The sequence below is a fragment of the Coturnix japonica genome, chromosome 17 (assembly GCF_001577835.2).
Source record: "Coturnix japonica isolate 7356 chromosome 17, Coturnix japonica 2.1, whole genome shotgun sequence".
NCBI lineage: Eukaryota > Metazoa > Chordata > Aves > Galliformes > Phasianidae > Coturnix > Coturnix japonica.
In genome coordinates, this window is record NC_029532.1 from 8,137,274 (window position 1) to 8,155,084 (window position 17,811).

General features: G+C 44.5%; 1 protein-coding gene across 4 annotated transcripts in view; it reads right to left on the reverse strand.

The window, feature by feature from the left end:
- Positions 1–17,811, reverse strand: part of MAPKAP1 (MAPK associated protein 1) — an 82,886-nt gene that overhangs the window by 7,986 nt on the left and 57,089 nt on the right. For 3 of the 4 annotated variants that reach the window (XM_015879414.1, XM_015879413.2, XM_015879416.2), the window contains 3 exons: positions 13,975–14,082; positions 7,376–7,516; positions 2,579–2,716 (listed from right to left, as the gene is read on the reverse strand). In XM_015879414.1, the coding sequence (XP_015734900.1) occupies positions 2,579–2,716; positions 7,376–7,516; positions 13,975–14,082 (387 nt within the window). The remainder of the gene's footprint in view (positions 1–2,578; positions 2,717–7,375; positions 7,517–13,974; positions 14,083–17,811) is intronic. The other variant, XM_015879415.2, reaches the window with a different exon arrangement.

Consider the following 17,811-nt stretch of genomic DNA (forward strand, 5'->3'; position numbering starts at 1 on the left):
AGAATGGCTCCCGGCCGCCTGCAAACATTCACAGCACAGGATCAGGGTTGTCAGGGCCTTTAACACACAAGTGGCACTAAAGCACGACTGTATGAACCTGTCATCGCAGATAAAACTTCAGCTGAAAGTAAGCAAACCATCCACACCACGTTTACATATAGTTTCTGTTTTTACATTTCCATAGAAAAGTGCCAGTAAAAACCCTAACACCCCTTTAGCCCACCAACAGTAAGAGCTGAGTTCTACACCGTGTTAATTACTGAGCACAGCAGAACAAATGGTGCACTGCCCTTAGTGGCACTGAGCACAGTGAGCAGCACGGCCTGCAGCACAGCCACACCAGGAGGCTCCTGAGAACCACACGCTGCTCTCAGCTCAGCACAGCATCGCCCAGCATCCCCACGGCCCCGGCTGCCCACGGCTGGGAACAGAGGCAGAGTAAGGAAACACACACTGTGTTCTCTGTGGTGTAACTGCACCAGCCCTGCTGCGTGTGCACAGCACTTCAGAAAGACGGAATGGAGCGTGTTTGTGTTACAGGAGATAAAAACATGGAAACAAAATATACTGCAGAACTCAAGCACCTTATCTTCACTCAGCCTCTCTTTCTTTGCAATAATTCATTCAAGGAAGATCCAGGAATAATTTTTGATGTAAACTCTGCTACAAACATATATCACTCTGCTGATAAAAATCACAGACAAAACTTGTGAAATACAGTGAGTTTCATTCCTTTATGCGACTAAAATAACTTTTTTCCATTTAAAATTCAAGAGATACTGATCTGCTGTTAAGAGTTCCCCCAAATGCATCATTCTGACATGTCACACTAAAAGTCTCTTCTGCTGACCTAAAATAATGGCTTTCGGAACGTCTTCCGTGAATCTGGAAGAGGTCAGCGGATTTCAGGGGGGAATTATTTTCTCCTTTTGAAACCACGTTGAACATTTATTTGACATGAAAATCGTATGAACGGCCACATCAACATGCAAAAATAAAAATGCAGTATCTTTAAGGTCACCTTTGTCATAACCTTTCAGAATTCTCTCAGAACTGACCATGGTTCCTCATTTCAGGGTCTCCACTCAAAGGTACTGCCATTCTGGTACCGCTCTTCATTTGGGTTGGAATTCTGCCCCTTGTTTCCCCCTGGACTTGCAGAGGCACAGGCGCTGCCGCAGGGCCACCGAGCCCCATCCCACAAGGACACAATCCTGGAGATGCTCAGGGACAGCTTGAAAGTCTCAGCTGAGGTGCTAAAGGGAGTGTGAGCTGCAAACCTTGCCTTTCGGGGCTGGGTTTTCAGATACAGCCCTATTCTGTTGGCAAGATTTTATCACCATGAATATCTGCATTTGAAATGAAATGTGGCTACAAACCCAGAGGTGTTAATGTATTCACAAGTGCATTTAATAACAAAACTGGTCTGATGTGCAGCTGAGCACCACGTGGTTGGGTGTGTAAAAGTATCACACACTCTGCCATGGCCTTTGCTGACTGTCAGTTATCTGTTACAGACACACTTTGGGTGCCCTCTCTAGAGCTCAAAGACAACTGTTACACACTGAGACTGCCTGGTCACCAGGGATGAATCTCCCCAGGCTTACGCCTTCCCAAGGACCATAAAAACTTGCTGGGAGACAGGAAAGAGAGACACTGACTGGAGCAAGAATATGGAATTAGGAAGGGGTAATGAAGGGAAGAAGGATATAGTTCAATAATTGCTGATAAAATCCGTGGCAGCTATAAATTTACTCTTCCAAAAGAATTCAACAGATCATTACCTCTGTAAATATGTATCACATAATTCTCTCTCTCTGTCACCTTGCAGATAAGTACTTAATATTTAGCATCTCTACCCTGCAAAATCCCAGGCATAACAAAATTCTGCTGTGTTTTTGAATCTCAGTTACTTTTTGACAGTGGATAGTTACGTTTTGACGCCACCAGGAGACACTGTCCCATTCTCCTAGGGCTTATCTTGTTCCTTTTACAATGAGTTTTAGGAATATGGACTCTCATTGCTCCATGGACACAATAAACAGCACTGAGCTCCCTGGCTCTGCCCTCTGCCCAGTGACTCCTCCATACAGGAGCGCTCCGGCAACTGCCTGCCCTACCACCTTCCTGAATCAAAACTGACCCTGCAGCCACAATGGAAGCGATTTCAGACTGATACTCTCTGCATGTCTGAGATCCTCATGTGTCTGAGGAATTGTTCAGAGCCTTTCCAGATGTTAAGAAGTTCAAAGATATCACAAAGATGTGGAAATGGGTGTGTGACTCCTGAGCTGCAGCCTACCCAGTGATTCCTTGGTGCGGCACTGCTGGCGGCTACGGACAGCGGGCAGGAAACTTTAAAACACCACTGGCTACAAACAGCATTAAAAGGACACTCATAAAACGTGCATCTGTTTGTGTTATGTTCCCTACAACAGAATCAAGTCAGATTAAAAACATTCTATAATGAATAAAATACACCTATAAAAGGAAAGGACATGGCAGCAATAATTCTCTGGGCATCCAGCACACTGAGAGAGGGAGAGGAGAAAGGACATAAATAAAAAGGACTACTCACTTGGGCTCTTTTCTTCCACAAGGTCACAGGCACAGAGGAGTTCAGAATCGATTGAAATGGGTTTCTGCTTAATCCAAAACTTAGTGCTGGCCTTCTGATTAGTAACAGGGTCTATCTCTACCTTGTCTCCAGAAATACCTGAGATGAGAAAGAATAGAGAGCCACAATAGTGATCTGTTTAAGTGATTTCATATCAGCCATTTGACACACTTTATAAATCTTAAATGGGATGAAAGTATATTGCCCTTCTGGGCTTTTTGAAAGCACAGGAGCTTTTGAAACCAAAAGCAAATGATTATCAAAGTGCATTGATAATCTGTATTTTATTCTCCTGCCTTGTTGGGAAATAAGCATCCCAATGAGAAAAAAAAAATCACAGGAAAATTTCTTCTCAGCACACACAGAGCTCTTCTGGAAGCAGCACCTACATGAACTGCAGGATGTATATGAAGATACATTTTCAGTCATCACTACTATATGTGAGAGACACCATCACACGTCACTATTACATCTCCTGGGCAGCACACATACAACATGTTCTACACAAGGACAATATGTGTTTTAGTATAACAGAAGTGCTCTTTGTGGTAACCAGATACCCACAAACAAAGGCACCAGAGATCCCACAAATTTTACAACACCAGCATTTTGCAGCCAGCTCTGATGAGGCTGCAGTGATCACAGACTGGGAGCTGGGGAGCCCCTGGCCCCACACAGCCAGCTTAGATGGCTGGGTTGCACTCCCACTGCACACAGGTATGTGCCTCCACACACAGCATCCTGCTGCAGCCCTTTGGGGACAGAGTGTAGAGCATTCCTACACTATTGCCTCTCCGTATGTCTCCTGAGCTCCTGTAAGCAGTGTTTGTGCAGTGGGATGCTAACGGGGAGCTGCAGCCTGCATAGAGTGTTCATTGCATTTACTGCAGGCTTTGTCATGGCACTGCTGCACTGCGCTGCTGGGCAGGAGCTCACTGTTCATTGTCTGCTGATGGGACAGAACAAACTTCAGCCTCTTAAAGTCACAGCTTCCAGGTGAAGCTCACGGTACAGCAGAAAAAAAGGAAGCAACAAAGGGTAAATGAACTTCGGTTTACTCTTGCATCTTTGGAAAAATGGCAGAGAACATTCTCCTTTTCAGGGGCTTTGGCTATGATGCTTTTGAATACACTGCATTTGGTCTGTCTGAAGCAGGAGAAAAGCTGATTATAAAACCTCTAAGAGGTGCGAACAAATAAGCATTGGATGCCACAGTCATAACTGTCTCAACCCTCAAAAACAAAGTCAGTGTTTCTAAAAGCACAGTGCTGCAGAACTTGCAAATCACCTTTGTCAGTACTTTATGCACCTAAAATGAAAGCACACATAGCAAACAATGCATGCTTGCAGCAGCCTTCTTGCTGCTGTCCTTTCCACTGAACACAGGGTAACCTTCACTTTACCCCTGGCTGCTGAGACAGGTGGTAACAATGCCACTGACTCCCTCCCTGCTTCTATTAATCCAAGAATGCACTTTGTCATTAAGCATACGTCACATCAAAGATACCACATTTCAATTAAGCACTGTATCAAGAGTCCAATTAATACAAGGACTGTTGGAACTAGGTAATGGGAGCAGGCTGACTCTGTCTGGAGCCCACTTTGTTTTGCAATGTAATTTCGGACACATAAATTAAAATCAGTTTTGTTATCTCACAGTAATTGATTATTCATTATTGTTTCCTGTAACTTAATCAAAATACATGAAATTGATGACATAATAAAAAAGTCAAGGCAAGTTCTAGGAATAAAAGTGCAAATTCTTTGTGCACAACGGATGCTCCCCAGCCCTTCCTTTAGAAAAAGTCACTCCTCAAAAATATCCTTTAAAAATTTCACAGCATGGTCCTGCAACTTCAGCATTCACAGTCAGTCAATATTGTTAACGTACCTTGTTAATTTGATAGGATTTGTCAGGTAACTCCACTGGAAAATTATATAAAACTGTTCCAGATGAACAGATGATAGTGACATGAATTAAAGTGATAGAACAATAGTGGAATATAAACCAGAAATGACACCCAAAGTGGCTGTTGATTTATTGCCATCCTGAGTTTGGTTCTGGGCTTCCATGTATATTAGTGCTACAAATCTGGGTCCATTTAGCAGAGAGATGCTCATACATACATCACCAGCTCCTGCTCCAAGCCAAGGTCACTCCCCATTGCATCAATCTTTTCAGCAGAGGCTACTTCACCAAGCATGGATTTTGTTACCGTCTCAGATGTAACAGACTTCCTCCTCTTTCATCTTTTTTTTATCATGTAAAATACACTTTAACTTCTATTATTTTTATCTGCAAATTGTTGCTGTATACTTCATCCATTATTTCTGTATCTCGACATCACTGGCTTAAGCTCACACACATCCAAAGAGCACATTGACAAAGAATGCTGTCTTTTTTGTGTTATTGTTCTTGCAATCTGTGCGCGTTGAAACCTAAAATCAAAACAGCATTATGTATGTGGCTTCTACAGACTCTATCGCAGCGCAAATTTATTATACTCAGAAAATAAGCAAAAATACCTCTTCTAGGATTTTTAAAATTCATTCAATTTAGCAGCAGAAATGTCACAGCTGCAGTACTCCAGTAATGCTGCTCTGCCCCCACTCCCCTTGCTGGCTCTGCGATGCCCCTGCCCCACTGAAATGCTTTTTGGCAGCAGCTTTCTATGACAACGTGCTTCTTTTCATTTTGCTAACATGGAGCACAAGCAAATTTGTCTTATGCCTTCACAACATGACTGCACCTTGCTAAAAATGTTGGGAGCACTACTGTGAGTGCATTATAAGCTACTGTCAGCTGAGACACACAAACATGGCCTTTAAGCTGCTGGGGATACTGCTTCCAGCTGTAACAAAACCACACTCATGAGGTGCTCATTCCTCCCCTCCCCATCTGCAACTCTTTTTCCATGCACAATGGAAAAACAACTGAGCTGACCACTTTTCAGATAGCTGACAACATTTCAGAGTACCATTGTGCAAACACCAGTCCACAAACAGCTCACACTTTGGCTACCTGCCCTGTGCAAGTGAAGTAAGGTGCAGCATGGGATCTATTTGAATAAAATAAGTATTTGCATGCACTTATACATCCTTTCACATTCAGCTGATGGAACTGGGGCTCTCCCCAAAGCCATACAGACATTTCCATGTGGTCACCACACCACTTTCCAGCTAGGTGGGCAGCCATCCTGTGCTGCTGTCAGTCCTGTGCTGCCATCAAACCACCAATGCTGCAAATATGGAGCAATGCTGTGGCTTCACAATCTCCAGAAAAGCCATCGCTTTGCTGTGGCTGCTCCATAAAACCAATGACACATAAAAACACTACAGAGAGAAGTCTTAGTGACCGACTGATCGCTAAGCCAGTGAAGAATTTCTTCATAACCACAGCCACTCATTAGAGATTAAAAGAGAATTAGCCTTTTTTTTTTTAATACCTCAGACTGCATGGAGCAGTCTGTTACACAGAGATGACTAACACATTAGCACTCAGCATCATTACTGCAAATAGCACCTCAGTGCTTGCTTTATCAGCAGTGCTCCTTTAACACTGCAAAGACATCCAGGAGAAAATAACAACACTACACAATTATTTTGGCTTTAGTGCTGTTTGCCCAGACAGTGAACACCTCACTGAGCCCTCTTGGATTTTCTAACAGTAATCACAATATAAAAATCCCACTGTCAGTGTGCTGTCATCAGAAGGCATGCACGTTCACAGAGCGTTATGGAAGGGAAATGTTATGGTCCTTACACTACCAGGCAGGGTCAGCTCCATCGCTACAAAACAAGTTACACCACTTGTTTCATTTAGCAGCTATTCTCCCTTACCCATTTATCTGCAGCTATCTGTCATGACCTCTTTGGGCTCTCATTTCAGACAGCTTCCAGACACAGGGAATCAAACTTCACTGGAAGCAAACTCTCACTCCCAGACAGTTTGCTCAAAAGCAGAGAACACGCCCAGTGCTGTCCTGCTCCAGCACCAACCTATCAATTCTTCCTTAACAAGACAGTTCAAAACCACCAAGAAAGCCTCTCCTGTACAAATTTTAGAGACATGTTTTTATAATGTGCTTAAGGATGGAAGAGTGAAGATACAGAAAATACAGAGAATGGTAGCGCCTAAATTTAACAATTCTGCTGAATTCCTAGGAATGTGCTTTGTAAACACCACAGCACCCAATATTTTACTGCTGAATCATTGCTTTATGGACGGTATCTGCAGGAACGTCACAGTTCACCCACCAGTCCATCAGTAATCAAATGTCCACAATTTAAACACAAAAAGCCATTCAATCATTTTGAAACAGCAATGGGGCATTGATAATTCAAGACTCTGTTATCCCTCAGCCTTCAGGTTTTCAAAAGCATTCAGAAAGTGAAGAAGGACAACTCAACACCTTTAGAGGATGCTACCTGTATTTCATTTCACACCAAAATTCAAGTTGGTGCTTAAAATCTTACAGTAAAAAAAATTAAAAAATTAAGCAATGGTCTTCCTTCAGAAGAAACATGTGCAAGCTGATGGTGGATAATAAAAATACCACTTTTTTTTTTTCAATTGAAAGCTTTTTTTTTTGACTGCTGAAATGCTAGTAACACTTTCAAGTGATGTGCTCCACAATAAAACTGACCAATGTGATAATGAATGCCTAGAAATGTCTGAAATAGAGAGTTAGCTATTAGATATGGCCAAAGGTTTGAACCATTCAATTTTCCACAGCGCTTCAGTAGGGACTGATTTACCTAACTGAACATCAGTGGTGAATCGAAGTCTATGGATCATGCTGACTTTGAAGGACTTGTAGTGGTGGCTGCTGAGCATGTCCTGCACCGTGGCTATGTCGATCTGAGGGTCCTCCTCTGAGATCTCCTCTCCTCTCGAACCTGCAAAAACAAGCCCACAGCAGTGAACAAGAGGTCACAGGATGGCACACAAACTGGTGCACCTGCACTGACACCTAAACTGAGGGGCTGCCAATTCATTTAGGTCTCAGGGCCCATGGCAGCGGGAGGACACTCTCACACCCCACCCACAGACATGGCCACCAGCTCATCGCAGGCGTTACAGCAGAAGTTCATGGCCCAATGCAGAGCAGTGCAATTTCCCAACATCAGCTCCTTGTGGGGCATGGGACAGACACCCCAGCGCTGCCTTGTGGGGCATGGGACACCCCAGCGCTGCCTTGTGGGCTCTCCAGCACAGCACGTGGGGAAGCAGTGGCTGAACCTGGTCCCTGTGCTCACTGCCCAGGCACGTATCAGCCATAACCGTGGGTGCCCACACCTGCACAGTTCTCCTGGCTGCAGCACAGCATGGTGCAATGCAGCCTTTGCACTGCTGGCACCACCTCTGCCCCCAACTCAGCTCATGGCACAGAAGCTTACTGTCGATTAGTATTCTTGTTACTGCTGCAGGTATGGCTTTATAAAAGGTAACATCTCATTAAGCCAAAATACCAATTACTGAAAAAAATACAACACATTTTAAGGATTTTTTTTTATTTTATGACATTGGATTAACACCAATTTAAACATTACTATAATGCGATACATAATTTTGCACAAAGTAATTTCTATGCCAGCTGCTAATAAAGCATCTCAGCTCTAAATGATCATTCCAATGCTGTTAGATAAAGCGGTATAAATATATCTGAAAACTGATTTAGCTTCTTCAAGTAGATACTGATGAATGACACGTTTTGTTCAATATCCCAGCTAATGCAGTCCTAAAAGCTGAACCAACTGCCAGTTCAGAGTACTAAATTTGCTGCAGGAGATTAATGAAAACTTTATATTTTGCTGAAATTTTAATAATGAGAAGATGAGATGCTGGATTTTCAGTACAGGCCTTAAAGCCACAGCACACCTGGGGGAATCCCTTGCCCAACTCTGCCCACACCTCACCGTGGTGCTGCTCTTTGGCCCCAACCTGAGCACTCCAGCTCCCAGGAAGCAGAAAGTTCCCAGGTCTGGCCTTGACAACAAAGGCCCCCTCACTGGAAAGACAGTAGCCCGAGGGGAGCCCTGGCACTGGAGTCAAGTCCCTAGCATTGATTCCAAAGCAGGCTTGCTTGTACTGGGGTAATTTCAGACCTACCCATTTGCTTCAGCATCAGAAACTGTCAGGGCAGCAGCTGTAAGCAGTACAGACGTAGGAGAGAGAAGGAACAAAACCACCAGGAATGGAACTTCTCCCCATCTTGCCAGGAGCATTCCCTTCTCTATTTGTTAATTCAGTTACAAATGTCATTGCTTATGACAAATACCACTCATGTCTGCACTGAAGTAACATGAGCATTTACTGCTACATGAGTCAAAACACACATTGAAATTGCACAGAAGATTCGCATTTCATTGCATCAGACCCACCGCCTCCGTCCCACCCACAGCAGGGCTGAGACTGCACTGCTCCTGCAGCCCCACGGGGAGTGCCTGTGGTGTGGGGCAGAAGGATAAAGCTACATGCTGGGCTGTGCCATTTGGCTTGAAAAAAATCCAAAAATCAAAGGAAATGGCCTACGTGTGAATTTATGCAGAGCCATCTTAACATCGCCACCACTCCGTGCTCCAGAATGACAAGATAAATTGTAATGGCTCCTTCAGAGACATTACAATGTATTTTGTCAAAGACCCCTGTGTTAATGTCTCTACTATGGATTATCATAATGTATCATGTCAGACTCTCATGCTGCAGTACTTCAAAGATACACTGAGATATGTCAAACTTTTTGGTGCACTCAGAAGCATCTTGCAGCAGGGTGACAGCATGGCGGGGCTCAGAGAGCAACCGCCTGCTCCTGGACCACTGCGGGGACACCATTAATGCTCTGCCACCATTAACAGCTCCCTAACCAAACAAACAACATACTAACCTCAGCCCTGTACCTCTTCTGAAGGAAAGCTCTGCCTGGCCCAATGCTGCTGTGCCCCAGCCCATGCCTGCCTGCAGCTACTGCCGCCTGGCTGCTCTCACATGGCACACACCCTGATTAAAAGTATTAGAAAGAAAATTAGCAGCCTGCCAGGTCATCTGCAGGGGGAAAAAGCACCACTGTGACCGCAAATGTGAGTGTGTTGGTGTGCGAAGCTGCAGCAGTGCGCTCTGCTGTGGCTGACGCGAGGGAACAGCAGGATTTTGCGCTGGAAGCATTTCAGATCCTCTGCGCATCACATAACCTCTGCTGATTTTGTTTTATGAAGCTTTGTGAATGGATTCAGGTTTACAGAATTCTATAGTTGCTGCTCTTGGGAGAGCAGCCAGAAACTCCACCATCAAAACAGATCATCTGTCTAAAGATGGCAAGACACCCGGACCCCTGAGGGTGCATTGGATAATAGCAGTAATATCAGTAACAACAGAGAGAAATGCCCTGCAGGGAAAAACCTGACTGCAGAGCTTGGCACGTTGCTCTCTCCCTGCAGCTCCAAGGATGTCTGCGAGACTGCCGGAATTCAGCGAGAAGCGCCGTCTCCTCGGCTGATTGGGGGAAAAATCGTAAAAATATTTTCCACATGCAAGCAGCTGTGAATAAACCTGTCAAATATTTACGGTCCTGTCAGGGTATTTGTAATGGAGATCACACTGTGGCTTTTGAATGTAAAAGCTTCTGCTTGGGAAGACAATCAAGTAAAGTGGATGCTGGGGCCGGCACTTCCCTGAGTGCTGCCCAGAGGCCGGCAGGACACACAACACACAGCACACAGCCCTGGCCTGGGCCAGAAACAAACGCCTCTGCATAACAGCTTGCAAAGAACACAGAGAGCTCTGCAGTTCTGCTACCAGTCTGCCTGACTGAGATTTTGATCGTGAAAGAAACTGCAAAAGAGGCTGGAGCTGTGTGCAGGACAGACAGGTGGGAGCCTGTACAAAGTGCCAAGCACTGTGGGGCAGCGGGCTGCTCAAAAAGCCTCCATGGGGTGCAGCGGTGGGAGAAGCTGGGCATGAGATTACCCTTAGGCAGAGCAGGAACAAGCAGCCCATAGGAAATGCGTGGTGCTGCTCCAAGCTTAGCTGGCCAAGTGGGGCAGAAGCCCAAGGACTGTGCATCCCTTGTGCCCCAAGGTGAGGGTAAGTGGGGGTCTGCAGCATAGGGCTGCTGAGCTTTGGCCTGCTGGGGGCTGCAACAGCAGCAACATAGCAGCACTATGGCACCAGAGGTGTGAGCCTGGAACGGACGCATCAGAAACCTGAAGCCGATCCAGCACGGACCCTGGAAGAGCCAGGGGATGTCTAAAAGTGATGTATATAAGATATGTTCTAATATCAGAACACAGAGATGCTGCTTGTAATATAGCTTCTTAAAATATTTAAGAAAATCCCATTCAAGAGCAAGTGAACCTGTATTTCCTCGATGAAACAACAAAACATAAAGCTGACTTGCACAGCAGAAATGTCCCCTTATTACTTTAATGTACTCATCTATTACTTAATGAAAGTTCTTAATTGTATTACAATTAATTACATACACAGAGTCCCCAGCTACATTTTCCAGTAAGACACAGCCTTTGGTACAGGTCTAAAGGCACTAAACCAATTTTAATACATTAAGACCAATTTCCCTTGAATACTAATTATTATCTAATGATAAAATGAGAAAGAGGAACTTTCCAGAAGTGAGATGGTAAGAATAAAACTAAATCAGCCATAAATACTTTGCTGCTACATGTAAAAGCATTTCACATTACAAAGTGCCAGCTTTTAGCTTAAAGATAAATCTCAGTGCAAGTTAAATAGTTCTAAATATTGGAAACACTTCCTTAGTCTGAATGTCATTAGTAAAAGCTGGAGAGACACGGGATTTCTCTGTGTATATTTTAAATAATGGAAAGTTCCCTGTTTCATTTAGTACCCTGAAATACAAACTTTCTATTTGCCCTAAGGAAACTGGCAGCTATTTTATCAGCAGATTTTGGTATTTTATGATATTTGTGCATGCGTATTTATGAACGGATGTGAGACTACAAAAAGTAGACTAAAAAAATTGCAGTTAGTATACCAGTTTTCTCCTAAGCGGTATATTGAATCCAAAAGCGCTTTGAATAAAAACAAAATGCACAACATGAACTGATATTCTGATGTTACTCAGAATTTTCAAGTTATTTTATTAACAGTACGAAATTGCCACTATTTCTATTCTAATGCCGTGCCAAAAGGCAGCTCCTTAGGCACCACAGCATCCGATTTCTCAGTGCACTCGGGGAACTGGTCTACAATGCATGAATTATGCCTGATTTTATATACTGCATTGTCCTTGAACATCTGTTTGTGTAGAGTTCACTGCATGGTTGTTTCGCATATAACCCTGCACAGAAACAATGGAAAATCACTTTAAATTCACCTACACTTTGGGGGAGAAACTCCTCCTGCATTCTTTATGGGAATGTGGTGTCAGTTCAGAGAGTGCCCAGTTACAGCACGGCAGAGAAGATACAGAATGTGTGTAAGCAGTTGTTACTTTGCCTAGATTGCTGCCAGCCTTGAACAAACTCAAACAGTGACTTGCTTTTGAACAATGAAGTGACCGCTCAGCCTTCCCTTTCAGCCAGGCACAAAACCCATGAGCAGGACCAAAGCCAGCACCTGCAGACAGGACGGCTCCAGGCAGTCCCTGTCCTGGCAGGGCTCTGCTGATCTGCCCAACAGGGGCCTGGAGAGCTCATGAGTTAGCAGTGCTTTTAGCCTCAAGACCTCCCCACATGTTTACTCAGCTTTGCTTTCCGCAGAGAAGCTCTCTCCCATATGCGTGCTGCCCCATTGAGAAGGACAATGTTTACTGCAGGAGGGCTCCAGTCAGAGGTGAGAGCTCCCTGATATGTGCCAGTCAGAGCAGCCCTCCAAGGCTCTGTGCACCCTGCCAAGGCTGCAGGTTTGAGTGGAGGCAGGGTAGATGAGTGCCTCCTTCAAAGCCACTCACAAACTTAGGACAGACTGATAAGCAAAATAACCCAGTAGCTCACGAGGGCTCAAAGCATCAGTATGAATACTTACCAGCCACGGAGGGACTCTTCCACAGATCACAAAAGTAAATTAAAAATGTACTGAATAAGATCTACTTTTAATTACCGGCCCTGCGTACAAAGATGTTATTTTTAATCAAAATACGCAAAGCCAACTGGAGTGTGACTAGTATGCAGCTTTTCAAAGACCAAAAAGTGATAAAAAATAATAGCTGGGATGCTGATGGTGGGAATTCAGCCTTTGAGAGAATGTAACTGGACCAGGGGGGCTACGATCGCTTCACTCCCTCACACACAGTGTGCAACTTCTCTGCCTCTTGCATCATTCTGTCTCGCAGTTTCTTAGAACCATTTCATGAAGAAAGCAAGCAGGAGTGCCAAGAATGTTTTGGCAGACAATGCTTAACCTGAGCTCAGCACTGATGTACCCCTACGGGGGTTGCAGCTGTGCTGCAGCTTTGCTATTCCTTACACAGAAGCAGTCTTTGCTTGCAACTGGAATTAGGAGTTACTTCTGTGATGGTCTGCTGACTTTCTAGGACAAAATACGAAATACTAGAGCAGGAAAGCTTAGATGAAGGGTCTCATCTTTGAAAAGCAAGAAATGTTTCTCCTGCTTCTTGAAAATGGTTGACTGTGATTGTTCACAGCAAATTCACTGAACACAGCCCTGACTGAGAACATAAATGCTGGAAGTTTCCTCCTTGATACAAGCACAATTTTGACAGCTAAAACAGAATGCAAAAGAACCAAAACTGAGAGCACAACAATTGGAAAGACTGAAGGATGGAACAGGATCTATGGAGGACAAACACAAATCTATGCTACATGTCTATTCTATATAATTTCTTTTAAAGAAGTAAAGCAGGAAATGGTATTAGGATCGTTATAACAGTAACAGAGCAAAAACATTTTAGCACAGGTGGGGAGATGACTATTTGGCATTTTTAAAATCATCATACTGATCTGGTTACAGCTTCACGGCCAACTTCTTCAAATTCTAATGACAGATATCACTGACTCCTACAGCAGTGTAGACATGGCAAAGCATACTGCAGGCCAGCCACTTCATTCACTGAACAGTGACTGCAACAGAAAAAGCTTCATGTTTCCAGTGTTTCTCAGAGTTGGCCATAACTTTACAAAGCAGAGTTTAACAGAGAAAGATTAATCATGAAGTGATAAACAGGATGCAGACTGTTTACTAAAAGGTATGAAATCCATCATTTCCCTTTGGAATATCCTTTTGGCACAACAGAGCAGTGCCTCAGGAAAGGGTCACATCAGAACTTACTTGCCCAGACAGTACAGCTTGTATTCCAAAATACATAACTTATGTGAGATTAAGCAATTTTCAAGAGCAAAAGTGAAAAGGGCAAACGTACTGTTCTCTCGGACAAGGCAGAATTCCAAAGTGCTCTGGCTCTCCAAGGTACAGTCTAAATCTACTGGGACATTAGGTTCACTCTGCTTCTCCAGCCGATACTGAGGACCTGAAACATAAAGTAACTTGTAAAATCATCTGTTTTCTAACAAAGTGATGGCTTATCACGTTCAACTACTACAAGATTACTCACACCCTAGAAGTAAGGCAGGTAGACACATTTGTTTCAGAGTTCTTTTCCAAAGGGAAGGGCCCTATTGTGAGAAAGGGGAGGCTGGTGTGCAAGAAGACAAAATATTCCAGATGCGTTGTGCTGCTTGGCAGCACTACCCGCTTTGGTGCCGACCAAAGTCTAACCAAAACTCCTGCACTACTCCTGCACTAACGGAGCCTGTATTAAATACTTCACCCATGCTGCAAGAGTAGGGCACTGTCTGTTTTAAGAAACTCCTCCACAGATCTTTGTGTGTATCCGTGCTGTACTACTTGGGCATTTTTCCTGATGTGGCAAGCACAGTGTCTACTCCCAGCCACTCTGCTCTCTCTATGGCTCTGGCACAGAACACACATCCCCAGTTGCTGCTTGGCTGCTGTCTGCCCGAGGACGGTGCTGCTCCGCACCCCAGGCAGTGGGCATGGATGCTGTGCGGCTGCTCAGCACATCTCAGTGTGAGACTCTTCCAGCTCAGCACCAAAGTCCACTTCTCTCGAAGGGCTCAGCCAAACAGACATGATGAGAACACCAGGGAAAGCACAACTCTGCACAGAGCATTGTGAAATATCCGGGAAATAGCCCTTCTCTTGTAACTTCCTTTAAGAATTGCATGTCGTGAAAATCAGCTCCACCCACTTTGGCTATTTCTACCTTAGCCAAAAGTGCATTTTTCAGAAGGCTGCACTGCCAATGAACATGAAGGATTTCCCTCCATACTCAGGAACCCAGGCTGCCTGGAGGGAAGGATCTGCTGTCCCAGCAGCTGGATGGCTGCAATCAGCAGGAAGGGTGTTCAGTGGATGAACCTGACCTTTTTGCAGAGATCTGTATGCTGCTAACATCACAGCTGCTCAAGATAAAATCTATTTCATATAACTGAATCAAACATGAACACGTAATGATGCTGTTGCTTAAAATGTGTTATTTTCAGGCACATTTCCTGTAGTCATAGGACTTTTTCAAGATTTGGATATCAGTTTCTTCCCTCTCGAACCACACCAGTGAAGGAGATAGTGCTGACACCACTCCAAGACCTGGCAGAGAGAAGCCCCATCGTGCTGGGGCATGGGCTCTGTCCTCACTGCAGCCCACTGACAGTGCACTCCCTGCCAGCCCCTGAGCTGTGTGTCCAGCTGGGAGCTCTGCCCTGCTCTCCTGTCTGTGTGCAGCAGCATAGCAGCTCAGCAACGTGGCCGCTGCGAGCACCCCAAGAGCTCACTCCTGCCCCAATCCTTACAAACTATAAACAGCCTAAGGAGTGTTTCCAATTTCTGAAGCAAAGTTCTGATGACAACGTTACTTTAATCAGGTCGAGCTGTGTCCAACCTTCAACTCTGCTCCTGACACTGGAGAAAATGAGGCTGCTGGAGGGGACTGCAGCAACCCGCTGGCCCAAGGCTAGTTAGGCTGAGCAATGACACAGAGCACCTTTACACTGGTCTTTATACAACAAAATAACTGGAACTGAAATAATTAAATAAATCTACTCCCTCTTTATGAGTATTTAAAATATTTCTGAATACTTTTCTGACTTTGAATTATGACAGTACCCGATGAAATATTTAAAACATATAAGAAAAAGAAGTATCTTAGCCTCCGCTGGCATGCCTAAGAAATGAAATTTGTTATTAATTTTAAATTTACTACAGCAGACGTTCAATTACAGCTTCCCATCCCATCCCGTGTGCAGAGTGTTCTGCTCCCAAACCGAGCACTGCTCCTCTGTGCTACGGAGCTATGAAACTCAGGCAACTTTCTATGTGAATAACTCCTTAAAAATGGGAAATATGAATTAAAAAAAAAAAAAAAAAAAAGTATTCATGGATTTTTACAGTATCTACTCTGAAATAATACACAGTACGTGTCTGTGCACAATTACGTGGCCAGCACTTTGCAGCAGATGGCAACCATCCGGCTGGTTGTGGGGGAGTTTTACTACCAGACGTCCCTCATGAGTTCAAACGAAGTAACTGTAGCAGAAACATTATGTGATTTAATGGCCTCCTAACAGATCTGCGGGAATTCCAACCACATTTTGGGCTGCTGTGCCAAGGCCAGACTCCGTGGCTTCCTGTTGCCTGGTGCAAAGGCTCCGTGTGGCTGCAGGAGCGCTGGAGGCAGCAGGACCTGCCCCAAGAACCAAAGGCAGGGCTATGAGCTGCTGCTCCAGTCCTTAGGCTTTGCCACAAATACTTGGAGGGAGAGAAACTGCTGCTGAGATAAACAAGCAGGGCCTGGAAAAGCCAAGTCATACCTCGGCAGAGGAAGGAGGAGAAAACCCAAGTGTCCATCTGAAAGAAGCCACAAAATGGTGAGAGAAACCCCCCCCAAGCAGCAGGGGGCAGCTCAAGGCCCAGCAGCATGCTCGGCCCTGGGGCAGCCTGGGCACCTTGTTGGGGTGCACCACGTGCTGCATGGGGCAGAGCATGATGCCGTACTCCGGGCTGCCAGCTGCAGCCACTGTCTGCTCCTGGGCCTGTGCTACTGCCTGGCTGCTGCCCACCAGTGGGGCTGACAGTGTCCCCACACAGCAGCCCCGCTTCCCCTACCAGCACCACTGCTGGCTGCATTCTGCTCGCAGGCACCTACTGTGCCTTGCTATTTCATGGCACCCCTTACAACAGAGGAAGACTTATTGGGAATTAAGAACGGGCAAGAAGAATTGCAAGACCACATCTGTAGTGTTATTTTCCTACGGCACCACACCAAGGTGTTCCAGGAAGAATCGCAAAGCATAATCAAATTAAGCACCTCTCTTACAAAAGGCGAATGGCCATCCGCGTAACAACAAACCAATTCTGTTACCATTTAAACTGCAAAGCCTTCAGAATGGGGTTTTGAAAGCATGACCCATCAGTTCTAATTTTTAAAACTTATCCTTTCAGTCAAGACTAGAAAAAGGCCCATTCCAACTTTTATCTTCACTACAAAGTGCTGTTATCTGGGGCTGATGTCAGGAGCTCTATCTCTCTTTCTGCTGACAAGCAGAGACTAGAGAGATAAGATTGGGAACGAATCTCACTTCTCTGAGTAAATAAATAATCAATACTCATCTAAATGTAAATGAGAAAGTATCCCCCTCTGATAACAGGGCTCTTATCAAACAGCCAATTTTCTACAGACATTTGGCCTCAACCAAATCACCATCATTCAGCCCCAGCCTAATGGCTAAAAATCGTAACTAAATTGAACCGATCACCAGAGATCAACTAAGTTCAGCCATGGCTACTGCAGGTTCAAATGTTTGGAATGCAATTTTTCCCCCATTAACTTTCAATAGCAATGAAGAATACCGTGGTCAGGGGTTGAATCTGCACAATAAACAAATACTAACACTTAGAAAGAGAAGGAGGCTTTAAGGAAAACTCCAAACAAAAGCCATCTCAATCTGCAAACAAGTTAATAAGATAAAATGAAGATTACAGAAAGACTTACCGTGATATTTGATGTTTGTGGAGTCGTCACACCTAACCTTTTCTAAACATACCAGTATAAAAGGAACAAACAAACACAAAAAAAGAAAACACCCACCCGAGTGGCTTAAAACAGAATGGACATTTCTAGTGTTAGTCTGCAACAAAACACACCGCTAAGTCCTGCTCAGCCCTTATCTTCACCCAGCTC